Source organism: Oryctolagus cuniculus, chromosome Y (assembly GCF_051225735.1).
Source record: "Oryctolagus cuniculus isolate XC-2025 breed Fujian yellow rabbit chromosome Y, ASM5122573v1, whole genome shotgun sequence".
Taxonomy (NCBI): domain Eukaryota; kingdom Metazoa; phylum Chordata; class Mammalia; order Lagomorpha; family Leporidae; genus Oryctolagus; species Oryctolagus cuniculus.
The window spans coordinates 580,829-602,500 of NC_142889.1; the positions used below are offsets into that span (position 1 = coordinate 580,829).

Below are 21,672 nucleotides of genomic sequence, written 5' to 3' on the forward strand. Positions count from 1 at the left end.
CCGGCCCGCCCAGGGGCATGCTGGGAGAACCCTGACGACCGTCATGGCCGCCCACGGAGGAGGGGGCGGGGCTGCGCCGGCCCCGCCCCCGTGTCACTCATCGCTGCCAACACCGTGACGTCATGGGGGCCACCGCCAGCCCCGCCCACGCCAACGCCGCCATCTTGCCTCGGGCGGGGGGGTCCCCGGATGTCGCCCCGCCCCCACTCCGCTTCCGCCGCGACCGCACAACAAATAAAGTATTTTTGAAGCCAGATGTGTGCTGGCTGCATCCGGGTCCTTGAAGGGCTCCATCCGGGTTCCCTGGGCTCCATCCGGGTCCTTAGCAGCTACATCCGGGTCTCTGACAGGCGCCCTCGGCTCCATCCGGGTCTCTGACGGGTGCCCAATGCTACATCCGGGCCTCCGACAGGTGCCCAAGTCTCCATCCGGGTCTCTGATAGGTGCCCAATGCTACATCCTGGTCTCTGACGGGAGCCCAAGTCTCCATCCGGGCCTCTGACAGGTGCCCAATCCTACATCCGGGCCTCTGACAGGTGCCCAAGGCTCCATCCGGGTCTCTGACGGGTGCCCAATGCTACATTCGGGTCTGTGACAGGTGCCCACGGCTCCATCCGGGTCTCTGACAGGTGCCCACGGCTCCATCCGGGTCTCCAGTGGCTCTATCCGGGTCTCCAGCAGGTGCACAGAGCCGCAGGGGCTCCATCAGTATCTCTAGGAGCTCGTTCGCGTGCCTGCGACTCTTTAGGGCGGGGCTTAGCAGCACCGGAAGAGGAAGAGGCGGGCCCGCGGCAGCCATGCGGTGGCTGGACGCGGTCCGCGTGGTCCTGGGCGTCTACGCGGCCGGGGCCCGCGAGATCCTGGCGCAGCTGGTCCGGCGCTGCCGCGGGGGCTTCGTGGAGCCGGGTGAGCGGCCGCGGGTTCGAGGATCCGGGCTCGGGGCTCTCGGGCAGCGGCGGCGGCGGCGCTTCCGGGTTCGTCGCGGTCGGGGCTACATCACTTCCGGTTTTGGCGCGATGTCGACGACATAACTTCCGGTCGGGGCAACATCACTTCCGGTCCGGGCGACTTCGCTGGAATCGAGCGTTTCGCTCCCTGAGACGCCCCTCCCACGGGCCTTGCGCGAATTTCTGGGCGCGTAGGCGTTGGAATCTGCCGGTGTCGCGGACTCGGAGGCCTTAAAAGCGATAGTGTAGCGATACTACCGGTTTCGGCGCGTTAGGGGTGATCGCACTTCCTGTAGGGGCGAAATCACTTCCGGTCTGTCGGCCATGTCCGACAGGAATTCGCGCGTTTTTCACTCCCTACGTCCCCTGCGACCCCCGAGCTTGGGTTCGAAAGCTCCCTAGGGCCTTAGGCGTTGCGTTCTGCCGGTGGCGCGGACCCGGAGGCCCCTGCAAGCGGCGGGAGCGGCACTTCCGGTTTCAGCGGGGTCGGGGCAACTGCACTTCCGGTCGGGGCAAAGCCGGCTTTTCAGACCCATTATGGCTTTTTCACTCCTTTCAACCCCTGCGACCTCAGAGCTGGGTCCGAGCGGCATTGGAATCTGGCGTCGGGGCAGAAAAGAGGCTTTGAGAGCGGCGGTAGCGCCACTTCCTCTTTTGCCGTGGTCGGGGCGACCTCACTTCCGGTCGGGGCTAAAGCACTTCCGGTCGGGGCCTAAGCACAAATGGCGGCCCCATTAGAGTCAATTGGCGTGTGTTCCACTACGACCACCGGGGCTGGGAGGCGTGGCCTTCTGTGATTTTCCCTGCCCCCCTCCCCCCGCTCCTTTCTCCCAGAATTCCCTCCGCAGCCCGGCCGCGTGGCCCTGATAACCGGGGGCTCCGAGGGCATCGGCTTCGCCACCGCCAAGCGCCTGGCCCGGCTGGGGATGCACGTGATCATCGGTGAGTGAGCTGTCCGTCAGGGCTCAGGTCCCGCTCCTGCACTTCCGGTCTGGAAAAGTGACGCTCGAGCACTTCCGGTGTAGGCATCCATTCCCAGCCATGGCTGAGTGATTGGCCGAAACTGTCAATCAACCTGCGTGTCACGCCCACGAACTTCCGGTCCCATGAAGTCCCAACCATGCACTTCCGGTGTGAGGAAAACACTCCCAACCCATTCCCTTCCCTGCCCAGGTGTTTGGAGGAGGCTGTCAATCACACTGGAAGTCCCGGTCACCAATTTCCGGTTTCTTGAACCCACTCCAGCCCTGCCGCAGGGAGGGTTGCAGGCTGTCAGTCACCTTGGAAGTCCCGCCCCCAGATTTCCGGTCTTGCTCTGACTTAGAGAGGCCACGCCCACATTCCCGGCCTGTCGGGCGGAAGCTGCCTGTCAGACCAGAAGTCCCTCCCCCTCATTTCCGGTTTATAACAGCTCCCTGGAAGTCCCTCCCACCTGCCTCACTCATGTCTTCTGTCCTTCAGCCGCCAATGACGACACCAAGGGCCCCGAGGCCGCACGACAGATCCGGAAGGAGATGCTGAGTGACAGTGGTGAGGGGCGGGGCTTGGGCCTGAGTGCTGGGGGCGTGGCCTTGACCTGATGACAGCAGTGAAGGGCGTGTCCTGGGTCTGAGTGACGTGGGACAAGCCCGGAGGCGGGAGCAGGCCCTCGTGTGACAGGTGGCCATACTGGGCAGGGCTGGGCCCCCTGGGTGTTGGGCGGCCATCTTGCTGGGGTGGTGGCCATCCTGTCGGCAGCCATCTTGGTAGCTATCAGCCAATATGGCGGGTGGCGGCCATCTTGGCCGCTGGCCATCTCGGACCCAAGCCCCGCCCCCGCAGTCGAGTTCCTGCACCTGGACCTGGGCTCCCTGAGCTCCGTGCGCGAGTTCGCCTGGGCGTTTGTGCGCCGGGGGCTTCCCCTGCACCTGCTGATCTGCAACGGTGAGCTGGGGGCGGGGCTGTGGGGGTCTTGGGGGGCTTAGGTGCCCTGTGGGCGGGGCTTCGCACACTGGGAGGGGTCTCTGGAGGCAGCTTCGGGTTCCTGGGTGTCGTTTCCAGTGGGTGCAGGATCACTTCCTGTAGGGGCAGTCACTTCCGGTGGGGGAAGGCTCACTTCCTGTAGGGGCAGAGTCACTTCCTGTGGGGAAGGCTCGTTTCCTGTAGGGGCAGAGTCACGTCCGGTTGGGGAAGGCTCACTTCCTGTAGGGGCATAGTCACTTCCTGCTACATAAGCAATGAATGGGGGTCACTTCCAGTCTCCCTGGTGGGCGTGGCCTCTGACGCTGGGCGTGGCCTGTCCCCTACAGCGGGCGTGATGCTGCCTCCACCCCCTTGCCGTCGCCCTGCCGGCCCCGGGTTCGAGGAGCACCTGGCCACCAACTTCCTGGGCCACTTCCTGCTCGTGCACCTGCTGCTGGGGCCGCTGGGGGCCGGGGGCGGGGCCGGGCGCCAGGCGCGGGTGCTGGTGCTGGGCTCGGCGGTGCACAGGGCGGTCCCACGGGGGGCGGAGCTGCACTTCAGGTGAGCTGTCCATCACCCGGGCGGGACTTCCAGCTGTCAGTCAGCCGGGGGGCGGGAATACCTGGAGGTGTCCATCGCGCAGGGGCGGGTCCCGGCTGTCAATCACCCCCAGGGGCGGGTCCCGAGCTGTCAGTCACCCCCGGGTCGCCCCCCCGCAGGCCCGGGCCCCCGGCGCTGGCCGGCTACGCGGTGAGCAAGCTGGCGCTGGTGCTGTTCGCCTTCCGGCTGCACCGGCTGCTGGGGGCCCGGGGCGTCCCGGCCAGCGCGAGCGCCGTGGACCCGGGCGTGGCCGCCTCCGGGCTGTTCCGGCACGCGGGGGACGTGCGGCTGCTGCAGGCCCTGCTGGGCCGCCTGCTGTTCAAGGTGAGGCGCCCCGGGGCATGCTGGGTCATGGCGGGACATTCTGGAACATTCTATGGCGTCTGTGGCGGGGTGTAGAGAACGTTCTAGAACCCGGCCGGCCTCACCGCCCGCCCACCCCCCGCGCAGACGCCGGACGAGGCGGCCTGGACCACCGTGCACGGGGCGGTGGCGCCCGAGCTGGAGGCCGTGGGCGGGCTCTACCTGCACAACGAGGCCGCGGCCCGGGCCCTGGAGGCCGCCTACGACCCGGACCTGCAGCGCCGGCTGTGGGCCCAGAGCTGCGAGCTCGTCGGCATCCCCGACCTCAGCCGGGACCTGGAGTGATGTCATCGAGGCGGCCATGATGTCATCGAGGCGGCCATGATGGATGCGACCTCACCACCGAGCAATAAATCTCTATTTTTATTTAAAGTTTCGCCTTTTTCCAAAGCTGGTCCCTAATGTCATCCCTAGGGTGGGTCACTATGCGTCCCTGGAGGTCATGCTGGGTGTCTGGTTGTCACTTCCGGCGGGGGCGGGGACACTTCCGGTAGGGGCAGGCTAACTTCCGGTAGGGCGGGCTCGCTTCCTGTTGTAGAAGAGTCGCTTTCTATAGGGGAAGGGTCATTTCCTGTCATTGTGGGTCACTTCGAGTCAGTTATGGTCACGTCCTGTAGGGCAGGCTCACTTCCAGTCAGGGCTGGGTCACTGCCTCTCATGTCTGGCTCACTTCCTGTAGGGGCAGGCTCACTTCCTGTAGGGGAAGAGTCACTTCCTGTAGGGGCAGGTTCGCTTCCTGTAGGGGCAGACTCACTTCCTGTAGGGGCTGGCTGACTTCCTGTCGGGGCGGACCCACTTCCTGTCGTCTCCTCCAGCGCGCCCCCGGCCAGCATGGCGGCCAGCGGGCCGCCCGGGCGCACACAGCGGAAGCCGTGGAAGCCGGCGGCGGCCAGCAGCGCGCGGTACTCGGGGGCGGAGCGCTCGCGGCCGCGCGTCTGCACCAGCATCGTCAGCGCCGACAGCAGCACCGGCAGCGGCCCCCGCCCGTCGTCATCCAGCAGGGCCTCCAGCACCAGCACCTGGGCGCCTGCGCGGGGGGCGGGGCCCGCTCCAGAGCACGCCCCGCCCACCAACCATGCCAATCATTGTAGTGGGCGGGGCCCGCTCCTGAGCCCGTCCCGCCCATCCACCATGCCAATCATAGTGGTGGGCGGGGCTTTCTCCAGTGGACCTGTCAATCACCCCCTGGTGGGCAGTTCCTGCTCTAGGCCCCGCCCACCACCCTGAGTCCTGTCCATTGATCTTGTCAATCACCCTAGTGGGCGGGGCTTGCTCTTGAGCTCACCCACCGTGTCCTGGGTCCCTGTCAATCACTCCCTGGTGGGCGGGGCTTGCTCCCATGCACCTGTCAATCATTCCCTGGTGGGCGGGGCTTGCTTTTGATCCACCCACCGCGTCCTGGGTCCCTGTCAATCACTCCCTGGTGGGCGGGGATTGCTCCCATACACCTGTCAATCACCCCTGGTGGGCGGGGCTTGCTCCCATGCACCTGTCAATCATTGCCTGGTGGGCGGGGCTTGCTTTTGAATCCACCCACCGCGTCCTGGGGCCCTGTCAATCACCCCCTGGTGGGCGGGGCTTGTTCCCATGCACCTGTCAATCATCCCCTGGTGGGCGGGGCTTGCTCCGAGGCCGCCCGCCGCCCCCGGGGCCCCGCCCACCTGGGCCGCCCGCCGCCCGCACACGCGCCAGCAGCCGCGCGCAGTCCGCGTCGTCCCAGTCGTGCAGGACGCGGGCCAGCACGTAGAGGTCGGCGGGGGGCAGGGCGTCCGCGAAGAAGTCGCCTGGGGGCGGAGCCAGGGGCGTTCAGGCCCCGCCCACTCCCTTAGCTCCGCCCCCTGCAGGCCGGCCCCGCCCCCGCACCTGCGCGGAAGCTGACCCGCCCGCCGTCCTGGGCCGCCGCCACCACTTCCGGCCGCTCCAGCACCGTCACGTGGCTGCCCGGGTGAAGCTCCGCCCACAGCCGCGCCAGCGCCCCGGTGCCTCCTGGGAGATCGCGCGGCCGCGTCAGCTCGGCGTTCCGGAGGGTGGGGCTTCCCGCGCTCCCCATCCGCCCCTCGGTGCTCGGCTGGCCAGGCCTGGGTGGATCTCGCATGGCTCTCTGGGATCAATGGGGCATGCCTGGACCCGCCCTATGGTATCTGGGATCGACTGTGCAGGTCTAGATCGATTGCTCCACGCTCCACTGCTCCTGCCTGGCACTAGTGGCCCTCCTGGAATCCATCGCTCTGCGATGCCCTGGGATCGATTGCTCTGGGATCGATTGATCGCCCTTTTGATCCACTGCTCCGCAATTGATTGCTTTGGTCTGGGATCGACTGCTCTGGTCTGAGATCGATTGCTCTGGGGGTCGACTAATCGGCCTGGGACCCGCTGTGATCGACTGCTCTGCAATCGATTGCTATGGTCTGGGATCGATAAATCGGCCTGGGACCCGCTGCTCCGCGATCGACTGCTCTGGTCTGGGGGGGGCCCCGCCCTCACCGCCGAGGTCGCACACGCGCGGCCAGGCCGCCGGGCCGAGCGCCGAGAGCAGCGAGCGGCCGCGCGCGCCCCAGGCGTCCTCCATGGCCTCCAGGAAGCGGCGCCGCGCGGACTCCGAGCGGAAGATGGCGCCGAACGGGTCCTCGCTGGCCACGCCCACCGCGCGCGCGTGCTGGCTCCGCCCCTCCCTGCGGGGGAGGGGCTGCGTCAGGGGGCATCCGGGGCCACGCCCACCACCGCAGCCCCAAACAGGCCACGCCCACTCCTCTGAGGCCCCGCCCACTGTAGCCAGGCCACACCCACTCCTCTTAGGCCACGCCCAGAGCGCGGAGGCCCCGCCCTCCATGTCCCAGGCTCCCCTCACTCTCATCCCTGGCCCCGCCCACCCCTCCCTCTCTCCCAGGCCCCTCCCATTCCCTCCCTGGCCCCGCCCCCAGCCCCGCCCAGCACGCTGAGGCCCCGCCCCTTCCCTCCCCGGCCCCGCCCACCTCCCCCGGCCCCGCCCACCGCACGGCGTCGGCCAGGTGCGCCCAGCAGCGGTAGGCGTCCCCGCCCAGGTAGCCCAGCAGGCGGCGCTGCGAGTCGGGGCCGGCGCGCGTCAGGTGGGCGGCGGCCGCGGGCGAGTTCGCGTAGAGCGCTGCGGGGGGAGGGGCGCGCGGCTCGGGCATCCACCGCTCAGGTCTGGTCCCGCCCCCACCCCGTTCCGGGATCGACTGCTCTGGGATCGGCTGCTCTGGGATCGACTGCTCGGACTTGGGATTGATTTCTCTGCGAGCCACAGCTCTGCTCTGGGATCGATTGCTCTGGCCTGGGGTGGATCTCTCTGGCTCTGGGATCGATGGTGGGGGTCTGGGCGGATCTCCGGCTCTGGGATCGATTGCTGGCGTGGACCTGCGGCTCCGGGATCCACTGCTCTGGTCTGGGCAGGATCTCTCTCTCTCTCTAGCTCTGGGATCGATTGCTCTGGCCTGGGGTGGATCTCTCTCTCTCTGGGATCGATTGTGGGGTCTGGGGAGGACCTGCGGCTCCGGGATCTGTCGCTCTGGGATGGGCTGCCCCGGCCTGGGACCCGCGCCCCCGCCCACTGCTCTAGCCTGGGGAGGCTCTCCAGGTCTGGGATCGATTTCTCTGGCCTGGGGTGGATCTCTCTGGCTCTGGGATCGATGGTGGGGGTCTGGGCGGATCTCCGGCTCTGGGATCGATTCCTGGCGTGGACCTGCGGCTCCGGGATCCACTGCTCTGGTCTGGGCAGGATCTCTCTCTCTAGCTCTGGGATCGATTGCTCTGGCCTGGGGTGGATCTCTCTGGCTCTGGGACCAATTGTGGGGTCTGGGCGGATCTCTCTCTCTGGGATCGATTGTGGGGTCTGGGCGGACTCTCTCTCTCTGGGATCGATTGTGGGGTCTGGCCTGGACCTGCTCTGGGATGGGCTGCCCTGGCCTGGAACCCGCGCCTCCGCCCACTGCCCTAACCTGGGGAGGCTCTCCAGGTCTGGGATCGATTGCTCTGGCCTGGGGCGGATCTCTCTCTCTCTCTGGCTCTGGGATCGATGGTGGGGTCTGGGCGGATCTCTCTCTCCGGCTCTGGGATCGATTGCTCTGCCTGGGGCGGAACTCCGGCTCTGGGATCAATGGTGGGGTCTGGGCGGATCTCTCTGGGATCGCTTGTGGGGTCTGGGCGGATCTCCGGCTCTGGGATCGATTGCTGGCGTGGACCTGCGGCTCCGGGATCCACTGCTCTGGTCTGGGCAGGATCTCTCTCTCTAGCTCTGGGATCGATTGCTCTGGCCTGGGGTGGATCTCTCTCTCTGGGATCGATTGTGGGGTCTGGGGAGGACCTGCGGCTCCGGGATCTGTCGCTCTGGGATGGGCTGCCCCGGCCTGGGACCTGCGCCCCCTCCCACTGCCCTAGCCTGGGGCGGAACTCCGGCTCTGGAATCGATTGATCTGGCCTGGGGTGGATCTCTCTGGCTCTGGGACCGATTGTGGGGTCTGGGCGGATCTCTCTCTCTCTCTCTCTGGGATCGATTGTGGGGTCTGGGCGGATCTCTCTCTCTCTCTCTCTCTGGGATCGTTTGTGGGGTCTGGCCTAGACCTGCTCTCGGATGGGCTGCCCTGGCCTGGGACCCGCGCCCCCGCCCACTGCCCTAACCTGGGGAGGCTCTCCAGCTCTGGGATCGATTGCTCTGGCCTGGGGCGGATCTCTCTCTGGCTCTGGGATCGATGGTGGGGTCTGGGCGGATCTCTCTCTCTAGGATCGCTTGTGGGGTCTGGGCGGATCTCTCTCTCCGGCTCTGGGATCGATTGCTCTGCCTGGGGCGGAACTCCGGCTCTGGGATCAATGGTGGGGTCTGGGCGGATCTCTCTGGGATCGCTTGTGGGGTCTGGGCAGATCTCTCTCTCCGGCTCTGGGATCGATTGCTCTGCCTGGGGCGGAACTCCGGCTCTGGGATCGATTGTGGGGTCTGGCCTGGACCTGCTCTGGGATGGGCTGCCCCGGCCTGGGACCCGAGCCTCCGCCCACTGCCCTAACCTGGGGAGGCTCTCCAGGTCTGGGATCGATTGCTCTGGCCTGGGGCGGATCTCTGGCTCTGGGATCGATTGCTCTGCCTGGGGCGGAACTCCGGCTCTGGGATCGCTTGTGGGGTCTGGGCGGATCTCTCTCTCTCTGGCTCTGGGATCGATGGTGGGGTCTGGCCTGGACCTGCTCTGGGATGGGCTGCCCTGGCCTGGGACCCGCGCCTCCGCCCACTGCCCTAACCTGGGGAGGCTCTCCAGGTCTGGGATCGATTGCTCTTCCTGGGGCGGATCTCCGGCTCTGGGATCGATTGTGGGGTCTGGGCGGATCTCTCTCTCTGGGATCGATTGTGGGGTCTGGGCGGACTCTCTCTCTCTGGGATCGATTGTGGGGTCTGGCCTGGACCTGCTCTGGGATGGGCTGCCCTGGCCTGGGACCCGCGCCTCCGCCCACTACCCTAACCTGGGGAGGCTCTCCAGGTCTGGGATCGATTGCTCTGGCCTGGGGAGGCTCTCCAGGTCTGGGATCGATTTCTCTGGCCTGGGGTGGATCTCTCTGGCTCTGGGATCGCTGGTGGGGTCTGGGCGGATCTCTCTCTCTGGCTCTGGGATCGATTGTGGGGTCTGGGCGGATCTCTCTCTCTCCGGCTCTGGGATCGATTGTGGGGTCTGCCTGGACCTGCTCTGGGATGGGCTGCCTCGGCCTGGGGCCCGCGCGCTCCCGCATGGATTACTCGGCCCGCACACCTCCTCCGCTCCCGGCGTGCACCTGGAGCAGCCCGAGCGCCGCCGCCGCGTCCAGCAGCAGCCGCGTCCCCCGGACGCTCCCGCGCACGCGCGCCGCCACGACCTCCGCCGGCTGCGGGCCCCCCGCCAGCGCGTCGAACACGGCCAGCTCGCAGGACGCGAACAGCACCTGGGATGAAGGAGGGCATGCTGGGAGATCAGAGAGCATGCTGGGAGACCCGGGGCATCATGGGAGAGCAGAGAGCATGCTGGGAGAGCAGGGAATCCCCGCCAGCGCGTCGAACACGGCCAGCTCGCAGGAGGCGAACAGCACCTGGGGGAGGGCCGGAGGGCATGCTGGGAGGCCCGGGGCATCATGGGAGACATGGAGCATGCTGGGAGACCCGGGGCATCATGGGAGGGCAGAGAGCATGCTGGGAGAGCGGGGAGTCCCCCGCCAGCGCGTCGAACACGGCCAGCTCGCAGGAGGCAAACAGCACCTGGGATGAAGGAGGGCATGCTGGGAGATCAGAGAGCATGCTGGGAGATCGGGGAGTCCCCGCCAGCGCGTCGAACACGGCCAGCTCGCAGGAGGCGAACAGCACCTGGGGGAGGGGCGGAGGGCATGCTGGGAGATCAGAGAGCATGCTGGGAGGCCCAGGGCATCATGGGAGGGCAGAGAGCATGCTGGGAGATCGGGGAGTCCCCGCCAGCGTGTTGAACACGGCCAGCTCGCAGGAGGCGAACAGCACCTGGGGGAGGGGCGGAGGGCATGCTGGGAGGCCCGGGGCATCATGGGAGATAGACCCGGGAATCCTGGGAGAGCAGAGAGCATGCTGGGAGTCCTGGGGGATCATGGGAGCGCAGAGAGCATGCTGGGAGACCCGGGAATCATGGGAGACAGACCCGGGAATCATGGGAGGGCAGAGAGCATGCTGGGAGAGCGGGGAGTCCCGGGCCAGCCCGTCGAACACGGCCAGCTCGCAGCATGCGAACAGCACCTGGGGGGTTGGAGGACAGAGAGCATGCTGGGAGAGCAGAGAGCATGCTGGGAGACCCGGGGCATCATGGGAGACAGACCCGGGAATCCTGGGAGAGCAGAGAGCATGCTGGGAGGCACCCAATGCGCTCTGCGAGATCCCCAGTGCAACCCGGTGCACTCTGGGACGTCCCCAGGTCCCCCCCAGGGCATGCTGGGAGACCCAAGGCTGCCGAGAATCCCCGTGCATGCTGGGAAACCGGCCCCACCCTGCACACGCCCACACCTGCGAGACCATGAACCCCCGCGCGTACTCCTCCAGCTGCTCGGCCGCCATCTTGTGTGCAGGTCCCTGGGGGCGTCGTCGGCCTCGCTCGGAGCTCGGCCCTGGCTTTTAGCGGCTCACGGATCGGGGCGGGGCTTCCTTACACTAAGCTGAGCTGTCAGTCACAGGGGATCGGGGACACTGACGTCAGCCACGGATCGGGGCGGGGCTTGCTGTCTGGGCTCGGGGCAGCTGGCTCTGGCCTGCCAATCACAGGAGCTGGGGATGGGACTTCCTGCGTGTGAGCGCACCCTGTGAACCCCAGGGGATTAGGCCGCTGACGTCACGGACTGGGGCGGGATTTCCTTAGCACTAAGCTGAGCTGTCAGTCACAGGGGATCAGGGACACTGACGTCAGCCACGGATCAGGGCGGGACTTTCCGGGATTGGGGCCACTGACGTCAGCTGTCAATCACAGGGGACATGGGTGCTGACGTCATCCTGCGAGATCCCGGGAATCTGGGGCAGGGCGGGCTGTCAATCACCCTGGCTGGAGGCCCCGCCCCCACAGACACAGGCCCCCGTGCGGCTGCGACAGCATCTTTATTGCCCCGCCCCCGCTGATTGACAGCTGTCCTCGAGGAGACGACACGGCCATGGGCGTGGCTTCAGGCAGGGGGCGTGTCCACAGCCACGGGAGGCGGATGGTGCCATGGGCGTGGCCACGGGCGATTGGGCATGGCCGGGCGGTGGGCGTGGCCTCGTCAGCGCGTCCGGGAGCTCCGGCGCCGGCCCGGGGAGCGCGGGGACCGCGAGCGCTCGGAGCGGCGGGCGGGTGAGGGGCGGCGCCGGCGGCCATGACGCCCCCCAGAGTCCCGGCTGCGCTCCCGGCGGCCCCCGCGGCTGCGGGACCGTCGGCGCCGGCGGTGGGCGGGGCTTGAATCGCCGGGATCGTCTCTGTGGCTCCGCCTACTTCTGGCCTCGTCCCCGGCGGCCCGGGCGTCGTCGTCGGCGTGGCCACGCCCACTGCCGCTGTCACTCCTGTGGCCCCGCCCAGCGCCGTCAGGGTCCCGGCCCCCCTCGGGGCCCCCGTCTTTGGAATTCCGCCCACTCCCGGCGTCTCTGAGGCCACGCCCCCGCCCACTGTCATCTGCGATGCCCGGCCCACTCCCAGGGACCCCTTCTTTGGAACTTGGCCCACTTCCCCTGACTCTGGGGCCCCGCCCAGCCTCCTCACTGAGGCCCCGCCCACTCCTGGTGTCCCCGGAAGTCTTATCCTGAGTACCCTGCCCACTTCCGGTCTCCTTGGTGCCACTTCCCGTCTCACCTGACCCACTTCCGGTTTCTACTGTGAGTCCCTGACCTGCCCCGGTGTTACCCTGCCCACTTCCGGCCTCTCCAGGCCCACTTACGGCCTGCTCCTGCCCACTTCCGGTCTGCTCCTGGGGGCCCCCACCGTCCCTGACCTCCTCACGCCCACTTCCAGCGTCCACGGGGCCACTTCCGCTCTCGTCCCCGAGGCCCCGCCCACTTCCGGCGGCGGCCGCGGCCCCGAGGCGGCGCAGGGCGTCCAGCACGGGCCCCAGCAGCCGCCCCCCGGCCCCCGCGGCGTCCGCGTCCTTGACGTCGTCGGGGGGCCCCGGCCGCCGGCCCAGCAACGCCCCCAGGAGGCGGAGCCTCAGCTCCCGCTCACGCCGCTGCAGTCCCAGCGCCCGCCGCTGCTCCGCCTCCACGCGCCGGAGCTCCGCCTCTTGCCGCCGCCGGCGCGCCAGGGCCCCCTTCCGCTCCTGGGCCGCCTGTGGGGGGGCGGGGCGTCAGCTGGGGACACGCCCACCGGGGCGACCCCACCCAGGACAGCACAGGGACGCCACACCGCTCACAGCGACGGGCTGGGCTGGTCCCACCACCTCCCAATCTCACCCAGGCCACACCCACCCCAGGCCACACCCATCACGGCCAGGCCCCACTTCTGGTCCTCCAGGCCCCACCCACCCCTCCCAGGCCCCACTGCAGGTCCACCAGGCCCCGCCCCCCTCCCAGGCCCCACTGCTGGCCCACCAGGCCCCACCCACCCTTCCCAGGCCACGCCCACCCCCTCCCAGGCCCCACTGCAGGTCCACCAGGCCCCACCCACCCTTCCCCCTGCTCCCAGCCTCCCCCAGGCCCCGCAGGCCCCACCCACCTTGGCACGGCCGAGCAGCGCGGCCACCAGCCGCAGGGACTCCAGGTTGCGCTGGGCCAGCAACAGCCGCCGCTCCTCCGTGCGGACCTCGTCCCGGAGCCGCTGCTGGGCCTGGGCCTGGGCTTGGGCCTGCGCCTCGGCCTCCGCCCGTGCCGCCCGCCGCCGCCGCCGCCGCTCCCGCCGCGCCCGCTTCTCCTCCCGCCGCCGCGCACGCTCGCGGGCCGCCGCCTCCTTCTGCCGCCTGGGGCGGGGTTCGGGGCAACCTCAGACCCAGACCACCAGGGGTCACACCCACCAACAAAGGGACCTGCCCACCGCGCTGGGCACCGCCCACCACCCATAGAGACCAGAAAACCAACTCTTCCATTATGGGGGCAGGACTTCCAGTAGGGGCACAGGGACTTCCGGTATAGGGCGAGACCTCTGGGGACTCCAGAACCTGACTACCAGTCCTCCTGTTGCCCCCGAGGGGAACTCAGGCCACTTCCGGTAGGGGCACAGTGACTTCCGGTAGGGGATATGGTACTGCCAGTATGGGGCGGGGACTTCCGGCCTAGGGCGAGACCTCTGGGGACCCCAGAACCTGACTACCACTCCTCCTGTTGCCCCCGAGGGGAACTCAGGCCACTTCCGGTAGGGGCACAGTGACTTCCGGTAGGGGAAATGGTACTGCCACTATGGGACTATGGACTGCCGGTACCGGGTGAGAGCCCAGGGGACCCCAGAACCTGACTACCAGGCCTCCTGGAGCCCCTGAGGTCAACTCACGCCACTTCCTGTTAGGGGGCGGGACTTCCAGAAGGTGAATGGGGACTGCCAGTAGCGGGCAGAACTTCCGGGGACCCCAGAACCCGTCTACCACTGCCCCTAGAGCCACTGCCGGTGTCGGGAATGGGGCTACAGTGTCGGGTGCGTGACATCCGGTGTGGACACGGGACTGCCGTTGACCGCAGAGCTCAACCAGCAGTCCTCCCAGAGGCCCCCCTCGTGAATTCCGACTACTTCCGGTGTCTGCAAAAGGACTTCCGGTGTGGTACAGGGCCTCCCAGGGACCCTAGAGCCCGACTACCAGTCCTCCCCGAACCCCTCCCAAGTGAATTTCCTCCACTTCCGGCTTCTGGGGCAGGACTCCTGGTAGGTGCGGGGCGTCTGGTGGGAGCACAGAGACTTCTGGGGACCCTAGAGCCCGACCACCAGTCTTCCCAGACCCCTCCCAAGTGAATGTCCTCCACTTCCGGTTTCTGGGGCGGGACTTCCGGTAGGTGCGGGGCGTCTGGTGGGAGCACAGAGACTTCTGGGGACCCTAGAGCCCGACTACCAGTCCTCCCCGAACCCCTCCCAAGTGAATTTCCTCTACTTCCGGTTTCTGGGGCAGGACTCCCGGTAGGTGCGGGGCGTCTGGTGGGAGCACAGAGACTTCTGGGGACCCTAGAGCCTGACCACCAGTCTTCCCAGACCCCTCCCAAGTGAAAGTCCTCCACTTCCGGTTTCTGGGGCGGGACTTCCGGTAGGTGCGGGGCGTCTGGTGGGAGCACAGAGACTTCTGGGGACCCTAGAGCCCGACCACCAGCCCTCCCAGACCCCTCCCAAGGGAACGTCCTCCACTTCCGGTTTCTGGGGCGGGACTTCCGGTATGTGCGGGGCGTCTGGTGGGAGCGCAGAGAGTTCTGGGGACCCTAGAACCCGACTACCAGCCCTCCCAGACCCCTCCCCAGGGAACGTCCTCCACTTCCGGTTCCTGGGCGGGACTTCCGCTCACCGCTCCTCCGCCCGCCGCCGCTCCTCGGCCTCGCGCTCCCGGCGCTTCTGCTGCTCGCGCTGCCGCTCCAGCTCCTGCAGCTTCTGCCGCTCCAGCTGCCGCTTGCGGATGGCGGCGTCGCTCAGGTGCCGCGTGGCGTCGCAGGAGACCTGGGCGGGCGAGACCCGGATGAGCCCTGGGACCCGGATGCGGACCCTCGGGGACCCGGATGGAGCCCTGGGGACCCGGATGTGGACCATGGGGGACCCGGATGGAGACCATGGGGGACCCGGATGGAGACCAGGGGTCCCAGATGGAGCCCTGGGGACCCGGATGTGAACCATAGGGGACCCGGATGGAGCTCCCTGGAGCCCTGGGGACCCGGATGGAGCCCTGGGGGACCTGGATGGAGACCCTGGGGACCCGGATGTGGACCATGGGGTACCTGGATGTGGACCATGGGGGACCCGGATGGAGACCCGAGACCTGGATGGAGACTCTAGGGACCCGGATGAGCCCTGGGACCCGGATGTGGACCATGGGGGACCCGGATGGAGCCCTGGTACCCAGATGGAGACCCTGGGGGACCCGAATGAGCAGTGGGGACCCGGATGTGGTCCCTGGGGACCCGGATGGAGCCCCCGGGAGGTCCTCACTGTGCAGGGGGTGGAGCCACTCTAGGGGGCGGGGCCAGCGCGGGGGCGGGGCTCACCTTGATGCTGCAGGCCACGGCCTTGCCGTCCTCGCCCTTGTAGAGCAGCTTGGTCCCGCGCAGGGCGCGCATGGCGCGCAGGAAGCCCACGTACTCGCGGTACTGCACGTACGCCTCGAAGTGCAGCTGCCCGGCCGCGCTGAAGGCGTGGGCGCCGCGCCCGGCCGCGTCCGCCCGGTACGGGTCCAGCATGGGGATGTCCACGCGCCGCACCTCGCCGAACGCCGCGAACACGCGGGCCAGCACCTGCTCGCTGGGCCGGTCGGAGGCGCCGGGGGTCCCGGAAGTGGCGCCGCCGCCCCCAGCCGTGGTGCTGCCCCCACCGGAAGTGGCGCTGCCCCCACCAGAGGCGGTATTTCCACCACCGGAAGCCGAGGACCCACCACCGGAAGCGGAGTTGCCCCCACCGGAAGTGACGGACCCGCTGCCGGAAGTGGAGGTGCCCCCACCGGAAGCGGCGCCGCCCCCACCGGAAGCGGGGCGCTCTGCGAACCAGCGGCACGGCAGGCCCTGCAGGTGCAGCGTGTCCGGCCGCTCGCCCGGCAGCGCCTCCTCCCACTCGCCGGGGGCGGGGCCGTCGGCGCGGGCCTCGGCGGCGCGCACGCGCAGGGCCTCGGGGAAGCCGCTGAGCCGGATGGCGCGGCCGTCCAGGCGCGCGCGCACGGCGCCGGCCAGCGCGCGGTTCTCCAGCTCGCCCTCGAAGCGCACGAAGTCCAGCGTGCTCTTGGCGATGCGCAGCGCCGAGAAGGGCGGGCTGGGCACCATGGCCTTGAGCCGCTCCATGACCTCCCAGTTGGAGATGGCCTTGCCGGGCCACGCCCCCTCGGGCAGCGCCACGCTGATGCTCATCTTGGCCACCGGCTGCAGGAACAGCCCCAGCGCCGCGCACAGCTCCACCGCCTCCGACGTGTCGTGCACGATGGTGGCGGCCGCCATGGCGGGGCGGGGCCTGCGGGGGGAGGGGCAGGGTCAGCGCGGCCGGAACGGCCACTTCCGGTGCAGCAGGACCAGACTGTTCACTTCCGGTCCTGCCCAGGCCATCCTGTCACCCTACAGCCACTTCCGGTGTCACCGAGTCCGGGAACGGCCACTTCTGGTGTAGCAGACCCGGACAGTGCTCACTTCCGGTCCAGCTCAACCTCAGTCAGTCCACTTCCGGTGTAGAAGACCCGGACAGCGCTCACTTCCGGTCCAGCCCAGCCTCGGTCAGTCACCCTACGGCCACTTCCGGTGTAGCAGACCCGGAGAGCACTCGCTTCCTGCCCAGGCCAGCCACGGGCAGTCACCCCACGGCCACTTCCGGTGTCACTGAGCCCAGAACGGCCATTCCCGGTGTAGCAGGACCAGACTGTGGTCACTTCCGGTCCAGCCCAGCCTCAGTCACCCCACGTCCACTTCCGCTGTCCACCTAACCCTAACCCTTGCCGGGGAACTGCCACTTCCGGTGTACCAGGACCAGACTGTGGTCACTTCCGGTCCAGCCCAGCCTCAGTCACCCTACGGCCATTTCCGGTGTAGCAGGACCAGACTGTGGTCACTTCTGGTCCAGCCCAGCCACGGTCACCCTACGGCCACTACCGGTGTCACTGAGCCCGAAACGGCCACTTCCGGTGTAGCAGGACCAGACTGGTCACTTTGGGTCCAGCCCAGCCTCGGTCGCCCTACTGGCACTACCGGTGTCACTGAGCCCGGAACGGCCACTTCCGGTGTAGCAGGACCAGACTGTGGTCACTTCGGGTCCAGCCCATCTACAGTCGGTCACACTGCGGCCACTTCCGGTGTCTCAGAACCACCCCCAGGTCCGAGAACAGGCACTTCCGGTCCAGCCAGGTAATGGTCAAATAAGGGCACTTCTGGTGTAACGTCCGGACAGTGGTCACTTCCGGTCCAGCCCAGCCTCGGTCAGCCACACTACGGCACTTCCGCTGCAGCAGACCCGGACAACACTCACTTCCGGTCCAGCCCAGCCTCGGTCACCCTACTGGCACCTCCGGTGTCACTGAGCCCGGAACGGCCACTTCCGGGGTAGCAGGACCAGACTGTGGTCACTTCGGGTCCACCCCAGCCTCGGTCAGTCACACTAAGGTCAAATAAGGGCACTTCCGGTCCGGCCCAGCAGGTCAGGACAGTGGTCACTTCCGGTCCGGCCCAGCCACGGCCCGTCACACAACATGTACTTCCGGTGTCTCGGGAGCGCCCCCGGACTGAAAACAGGCACTTCCGGAGTCCCCGAGCCCAAAAAAAGGCCACTTCCGGTGTCTCAGGATCGCCCCCAGGACCGAGAACGGGCACTTCCGGTCCTTTCCCCTCCCCCCGTCAGTCACATCCGCGCACTTCCGGTCGCCCTCAGGCCTCCGCCGCGGCCCGAAAGCAGCCTCCGGGTACTTCCGGTCCTGCAACCCTGTCAGTCACAGTCTGGGCACTTCCGGTCCCGCGTCAGTCAGGGCACTTCCGGTCCCGCCCAGCCCCCGTCAATCACAGCCTCCGCACTTCCCGTCGCTCCCAGTCCTCCGCCGCCTCCACGGAGTTAAATCCTGAGGCCAAAGCGGGACCCTAACCAGCTTCCGGTCCCGCCCACTGGCTGTCAGTCACCGTCCGAGCACTTCCTGTAACCCAGGGCCCGAGAACGGCCACTTCCGGTCCCGCCCACACCACCCTGTCAGTCACAGGCGCGCACTTCCGGTCGCAGCCAGGCCGCCGCGGCGGCCGCTGAGGTAAATCCTGAGGTAAAACTGACCCCGCCCAGGCCACGCCCCCGCCCCGCCCCAGGCCACGCCCCTCCTCCCCGTTCACGCCCCCTGCGCCCGCCGCGCCGCCCCTGAGGTAAACCCGTCGCTCACCGCTGCCGCCTCCTCCTCCTCTTCCTCTAGCGGACCCGGATGCGGCTCGCGGGGACCCGGATGAGGCTTGCGGGGACCCGGATGGAGGCCCCGGAGCCCCCGGAGCCCCCGGAGCCGCCGCTCGGCCGCTCAGCCGCTCGCTTTCTCGGCAGCAATGGCCGCCGCCGCCGCGCACTTCCTGTCGGGGAGCAGGGACTTCCGGAGGAGGGGCCTGTTCTCCGGAACTGCGCCTGCGCGGTCTGCGACGGGAGCTGAGACCCGGATGGAGGCCCCGGCGCCCCCACCGGCGGCTCAGCCGCTCGCTCGCTCGGTACAATGGCCGCCGCCGCCGCGCACTTCCGGTCGGGAGCCGGGACTTCCGGGGGAAGGGACTGGGTGCCGGGAATGCGCCTGCGCGGGCTGCGACGCGTACTGGGACCCGGATGGAGCGCTCGGGATGAGGCTCGCGAGGACCCGGTTAGAGCCGCGGGGACCCGGATGCAGTTGCGACGTCTGTTTGGGGCCCCGTGCTCCGGCCGAGACCCGGATGGAGCGTCTGCGGAACCTGGACCAGGCTCGCGGGGACCCGGATGGATCCCGGGGACCGGAATGAAGCTCGCGGGGACCCGGATGGAGGCCTGGGGACCCGGATGAGGCTCGCGGGGACCCGTATGCAGGCCTGGGGACCCGGATGAGGCTCGCGGGGACCGGGTTGGAGCCGCGGGGACCCGGATTAGGCTCGCGGGGATCCGGATGGAGCTCAGGGCACCCGGATGGATGACTGGGGGACCCGGATATAGCTCGCGAGGTCGGTTTGAGGCCCCGTGCACTGGCTGAGACCCGGATGGAGGCCTGGGGACCCGGATGCGGCTCGAGAGGTCGGTTTGGGGCCCCGAGCACCGGCTGAGACCCGGATGGAGCGCCTGGGGGACCCGGATGGAACTCGCGGGGACCAAGATGGAGGCCTGGGCACCCAGATGGGGCTCGCGGGGACCCGGATGGATGACTGGGGACCCGGATGTAGCTCGCGAGGTCGGTTTCGGGCCCCGAGCACCGGCTGAGACCCGGATGGAAACCCTGGGGCAGGCTATGGGCCCTGGGCAGCTGCTGGGGACCCGGATGGAGGCCTGGGGTCCCGGATGCAGCTCACGAGGTCGTTTGGGGCCCCGTGCACCGGCTGAGACCCGGATGGAGACTCTGGGGCAGGCTATGGGCCCTGAGCAGCTGCGGGGGACCCGGATGGAGGCCTCGGGGACCCGGATGGAGGCCTGGGAGACCCGGCTGCAGCTCGCGGGGTCGGTTTGGCGCCCTGGGGTAGCTGCGGGGGACCCGGATGGAGACGCTGGGGGCCCTGTGCACCTGCTGGAGACCAGGATGGAGCTCCTGGGGGACCCGGATGGAGGCCCTGCTACAGTCCAGGGGCCCAGTGCTGCTGCTGGGTGCCCGGATGTAGACCTTGGGGCGGAGTCAGGACCCTGTGCACCTGCTTCACCCCCACCGTGATACCCGGATGGAGCCCCTGGGGGCAGCTCAGGACCCCGTGCACCTGCTCAGCCGTGCTAGGGCTGCATCCGGGTCTCCAGGGGTTCCATCCGGGTCCCCCAGGGCTCCATCCGGGTCTCTAGCAGGTGCAGGGGGGGACCCTAAGCCGCCCCCAGGAGCTCCATCCGGGTCCCTAGTAGCTGCATAGGGCCCCATCCGGGTCTCTAGTAGGTGCATAGGGCTCCATCCGGGTCTCCAGGGTTCCATCCGGGTCCCCCAGGGCTCCCTCCATCCGGGTCTCTAGCAGGTGCACGGGGCCTTAAGCCGCCCCCAGGAGCTCCATCCGGGTCTCTAGGGCGTCATCAGGCTCCAGGGCTCCATCTGGGTCCCCAGGACTCCATCAGTGTCTCCCAGGGCCTCCATCCGGGTCTCTAGCAGGGGATTGGGCCCCCGGGAAGCTGTTGGGGACCCGGATGGAACCCTGGAGACCCGGATGGAGCTCCTGGGGAACCCGGATGAGGCTTGTGGGGACCCGGATGCACCTCACGGTGTCGGCTTGGGGTCCCCTGAGCTGCCGGGAACCCGGATGGAGCCCCTGGGGGACCTAGGTAGGTCCGAGGGACCTGTGTGCAGCTCGCGAGGACCCGGATGGAGCCCCTGGGGACCCGGACGGAAATTTCGGTTATGCTGGGGCCCCCAGGGGCTCCATCCGGGTCTCTAGCAGGTGCAGGGGGCCCTAAGCCGCCCCCAGGAGCTCCATCCGGGTCCCTAGCAGCTGCATAGGGCTCCATCCGGGTCTCTAGTAGGTGCATAGGGCTCGATCCGGGTCCCCCAGGGCTCCCTCCATCCGGGTCTCTAGCAGGTGCAGGGGGCCTTAAGCCGCCCCCAGGAGCTCCATCCGGGTCCCTAGTAGCTGCATAGGGCTCCATCCGGGTCTCCAGGGTTCCATCCGGGTCTCTAGTAGGTGCATAGGGCTCGATCCGGGTCTCCAAGGCCTCCATCCGGGTCCCCCAGGGCTCCCTCCATCCGGGTCTCTAGCAGGTGCACGGGGCCTTAAGCCGCCCCCAGGAGCTCCATCCGGGTCTCTAGGGCGTCATCAGGCTCCAGGGCTCCATCCGGGTCCCCAGGACTCCATCAGTGTCTCCCAGGGCCTCCATCCGGGTCTTTAGCAGGGGATTGTGCCCCCGGGAAGCTGTTGGGGCCCAGATGGAGCCCTTGAGACCCGGATGGAGCTCCTGGGAGACCCGGATGCACCTCACGGTGTCGGCTTGGGGTCCCCTGAGCTGCCGGGAACCCGGATGGAGCCCCTGGGGGACCTAGGTAGGTCCGAGGGACCTGTGTGCAGCTCGCGAGGACCCGGATGGAGCCCCTGGGGACCCGGACGGAAATTTCGGTTATGCTGGGGCCCCCCAGGGGCTCCATCCGGGTCCCTAGCAGGTGCACGGGCCTATATCCGGGTCTCTAGCAGGTGCAGGGGCCTACATCCGGGCCTCCAGGCCTCATCCGGGTCTTGGGGGATTCCATCCGGGCCCCCTGGGGGACTGCATCCGGGTCTCTAGCAGGCTCCCGGGCTCCATCCGGGTGTCTAGCAGGTGCACAGGGCCTCCATCCGGGTCTCTAGCAGGTGATTGGGTCCGCAGGAAGCTGTTGGGGACCCGGATGGAGCCCCTGCGGGACCCGGATGCAGCTCGCAGGGTCGGCCTGGGGCCCTGTGGAGCTGCTGGGAGCCCGCGGGGGACCCGGATGTAGGCCCTAGAGACCCGGATGTAGATCCTAGAGACCCGGATGGAGCTCCTGGGGCTGATTCAGGGCCCCGTGCACCTGCTAGAGACCCGGATGGAGCCCCTAGAGACCCGGATTGAACTTCCGGTTGTGCTCGGTGGGGGGGCCCCGTCCCCTGCTGCGCCCATTGAATCCA

At 68.4% G+C, this 21,672-nt stretch overlaps 3 protein-coding genes and 1 long non-coding RNA gene across 6 annotated transcripts in view; 2 read left to right on the top strand and 2 right to left on the bottom strand.

Annotated features, from left to right (window-relative positions):
- Positions 1 to 21,672, top strand: part of LOC149119090 (uncharacterized) — a 68,234-nt gene that overhangs the window by 1,055 nt on the left and 45,507 nt on the right. The window lies entirely within an intron of this gene.
- On the top strand, positions 595 to 4,223 carry DHRSX (dehydrogenase/reductase X-linked). Of its 2 annotated transcripts, XM_070067239.2 has the most exons (7): positions 616 to 906; positions 1,782 to 1,889; positions 2,409 to 2,477; positions 2,769 to 2,870; positions 3,236 to 3,449; positions 3,608 to 3,812; positions 3,939 to 4,223. In XM_070067239.2, the coding sequence occupies exons 1-7, from the start codon at positions 798 to 800 to the stop codon at positions 4,134 to 4,136; spliced, it is 1,005 nt and encodes a 334-aa protein (XP_069923340.2). In that variant the 5' UTR covers positions 616 to 797; the 3' UTR covers positions 4,137 to 4,223. The 2 variants fall into 2 exon arrangements, 1 of the variants encoding a protein (XP_069923340.2); XR_016228688.1 differs by lacking the exon at positions 3,236 to 3,449 and having other exon boundaries at positions 595 to 906.
- ASMT (acetylserotonin O-methyltransferase) lies at positions 4,198 to 9,821 on the bottom strand. Of its 2 annotated transcripts, none has more exons than XM_089325226.1 (6): positions 9,599 to 9,821; positions 6,843 to 6,972; positions 6,336 to 6,523; positions 5,715 to 5,837; positions 5,513 to 5,635; positions 4,198 to 4,380 (listed from the first exon to the last, which is right to left on the bottom strand). In XM_089325226.1, the coding sequence occupies exons 1-6, from the start codon at positions 9,804 to 9,806 to the stop codon at positions 4,292 to 4,294; spliced, it is 861 nt and encodes a 286-aa protein (XP_089181352.1). In that variant the 5' UTR covers positions 9,807 to 9,821; the 3' UTR covers positions 4,198 to 4,291. The 2 variants fall into 2 exon arrangements, with proteins under 2 accessions (XP_089181352.1, XP_089181351.1); XM_089325225.1 differs by having other exon boundaries at positions 4,247 to 4,878.
- AKAP17A (A-kinase anchoring protein 17A) lies at positions 11,406 to 18,597 on the bottom strand. Its single transcript, XM_070067236.2, has 5 exons — positions 18,294 to 18,597; positions 15,454 to 16,402; positions 14,763 to 14,911; positions 13,004 to 13,244; positions 11,406 to 12,617 (listed from the first exon to the last, which is right to left on the bottom strand). Exons 2-5 carry the CDS (start codon positions 16,387 to 16,389, stop codon positions 11,586 to 11,588), a joined length of 2,358 nt encoding a protein of 785 aa, XP_069923337.2. The 5' UTR covers positions 16,390 to 16,402; positions 18,294 to 18,597; the 3' UTR covers positions 11,406 to 11,585.

Bases quoted from the DNA above. Each gene is read 5' to 3' on its own strand.
- DHRSX (XM_070067239.2), top strand. From the start codon at position 798: ATGCGGTGGCTGGACGCGGTCCGCGTGGTCCTGGGCGTCTACGCGGCC. The intron at 1,890-2,408 runs GTGAGTGAGCTG...TCTGTCCTTCAG, and splicing joins GGGGATGCACGTGATCATCG to CCGCCAATGACGACACCAAG. The intron at 2,478-2,768 runs GTGAGGGGCGGG...CCGCCCCCGCAG, and splicing joins GGAGATGCTGAGTGACAGTG to TCGAGTTCCTGCACCTGGAC.
- ASMT (XM_089325225.1), bottom strand. From the start codon at position 9,806: ATGCTCTCTGATCTCCCAGCATGCCCTCCTTCATCCCAGGTGCTGTTC. The intron at 6,524-6,842 runs GTGGGCGGGGCC...CCTCCCCCGCAG, and splicing joins CACCTGGCCGACGCCGTGCG to GGAGGGGCGGAGCCAGCACG. The intron at 4,879-5,512 runs GTGGGCGGGGCC...CCCCCCGCGCAG, and splicing joins GCGGGCGGCGGGCGGCCCAG to GCGCCCAGGTGCTGGTGCTG.
- AKAP17A (XM_070067236.2), bottom strand. From the start codon at position 16,389: ATGGCGGCCGCCACCATCGTGCACGACACGTCGGAGGCGGTGGAGCTG. The intron at 14,912-15,453 runs GTGAGCCCCGCC...TCGCCCGCCCAG, and splicing joins CCGTGGCCTGCAGCATCAAG to GTCTCCTGCGACGCCACGCG. The intron at 13,245-14,762 runs GTGAGCGGAAGT...ACCCCGCCCCAG, and splicing joins CGGCGGCGGGCGGAGGAGCG to GCGGCAGAAGGAGGCGGCGG.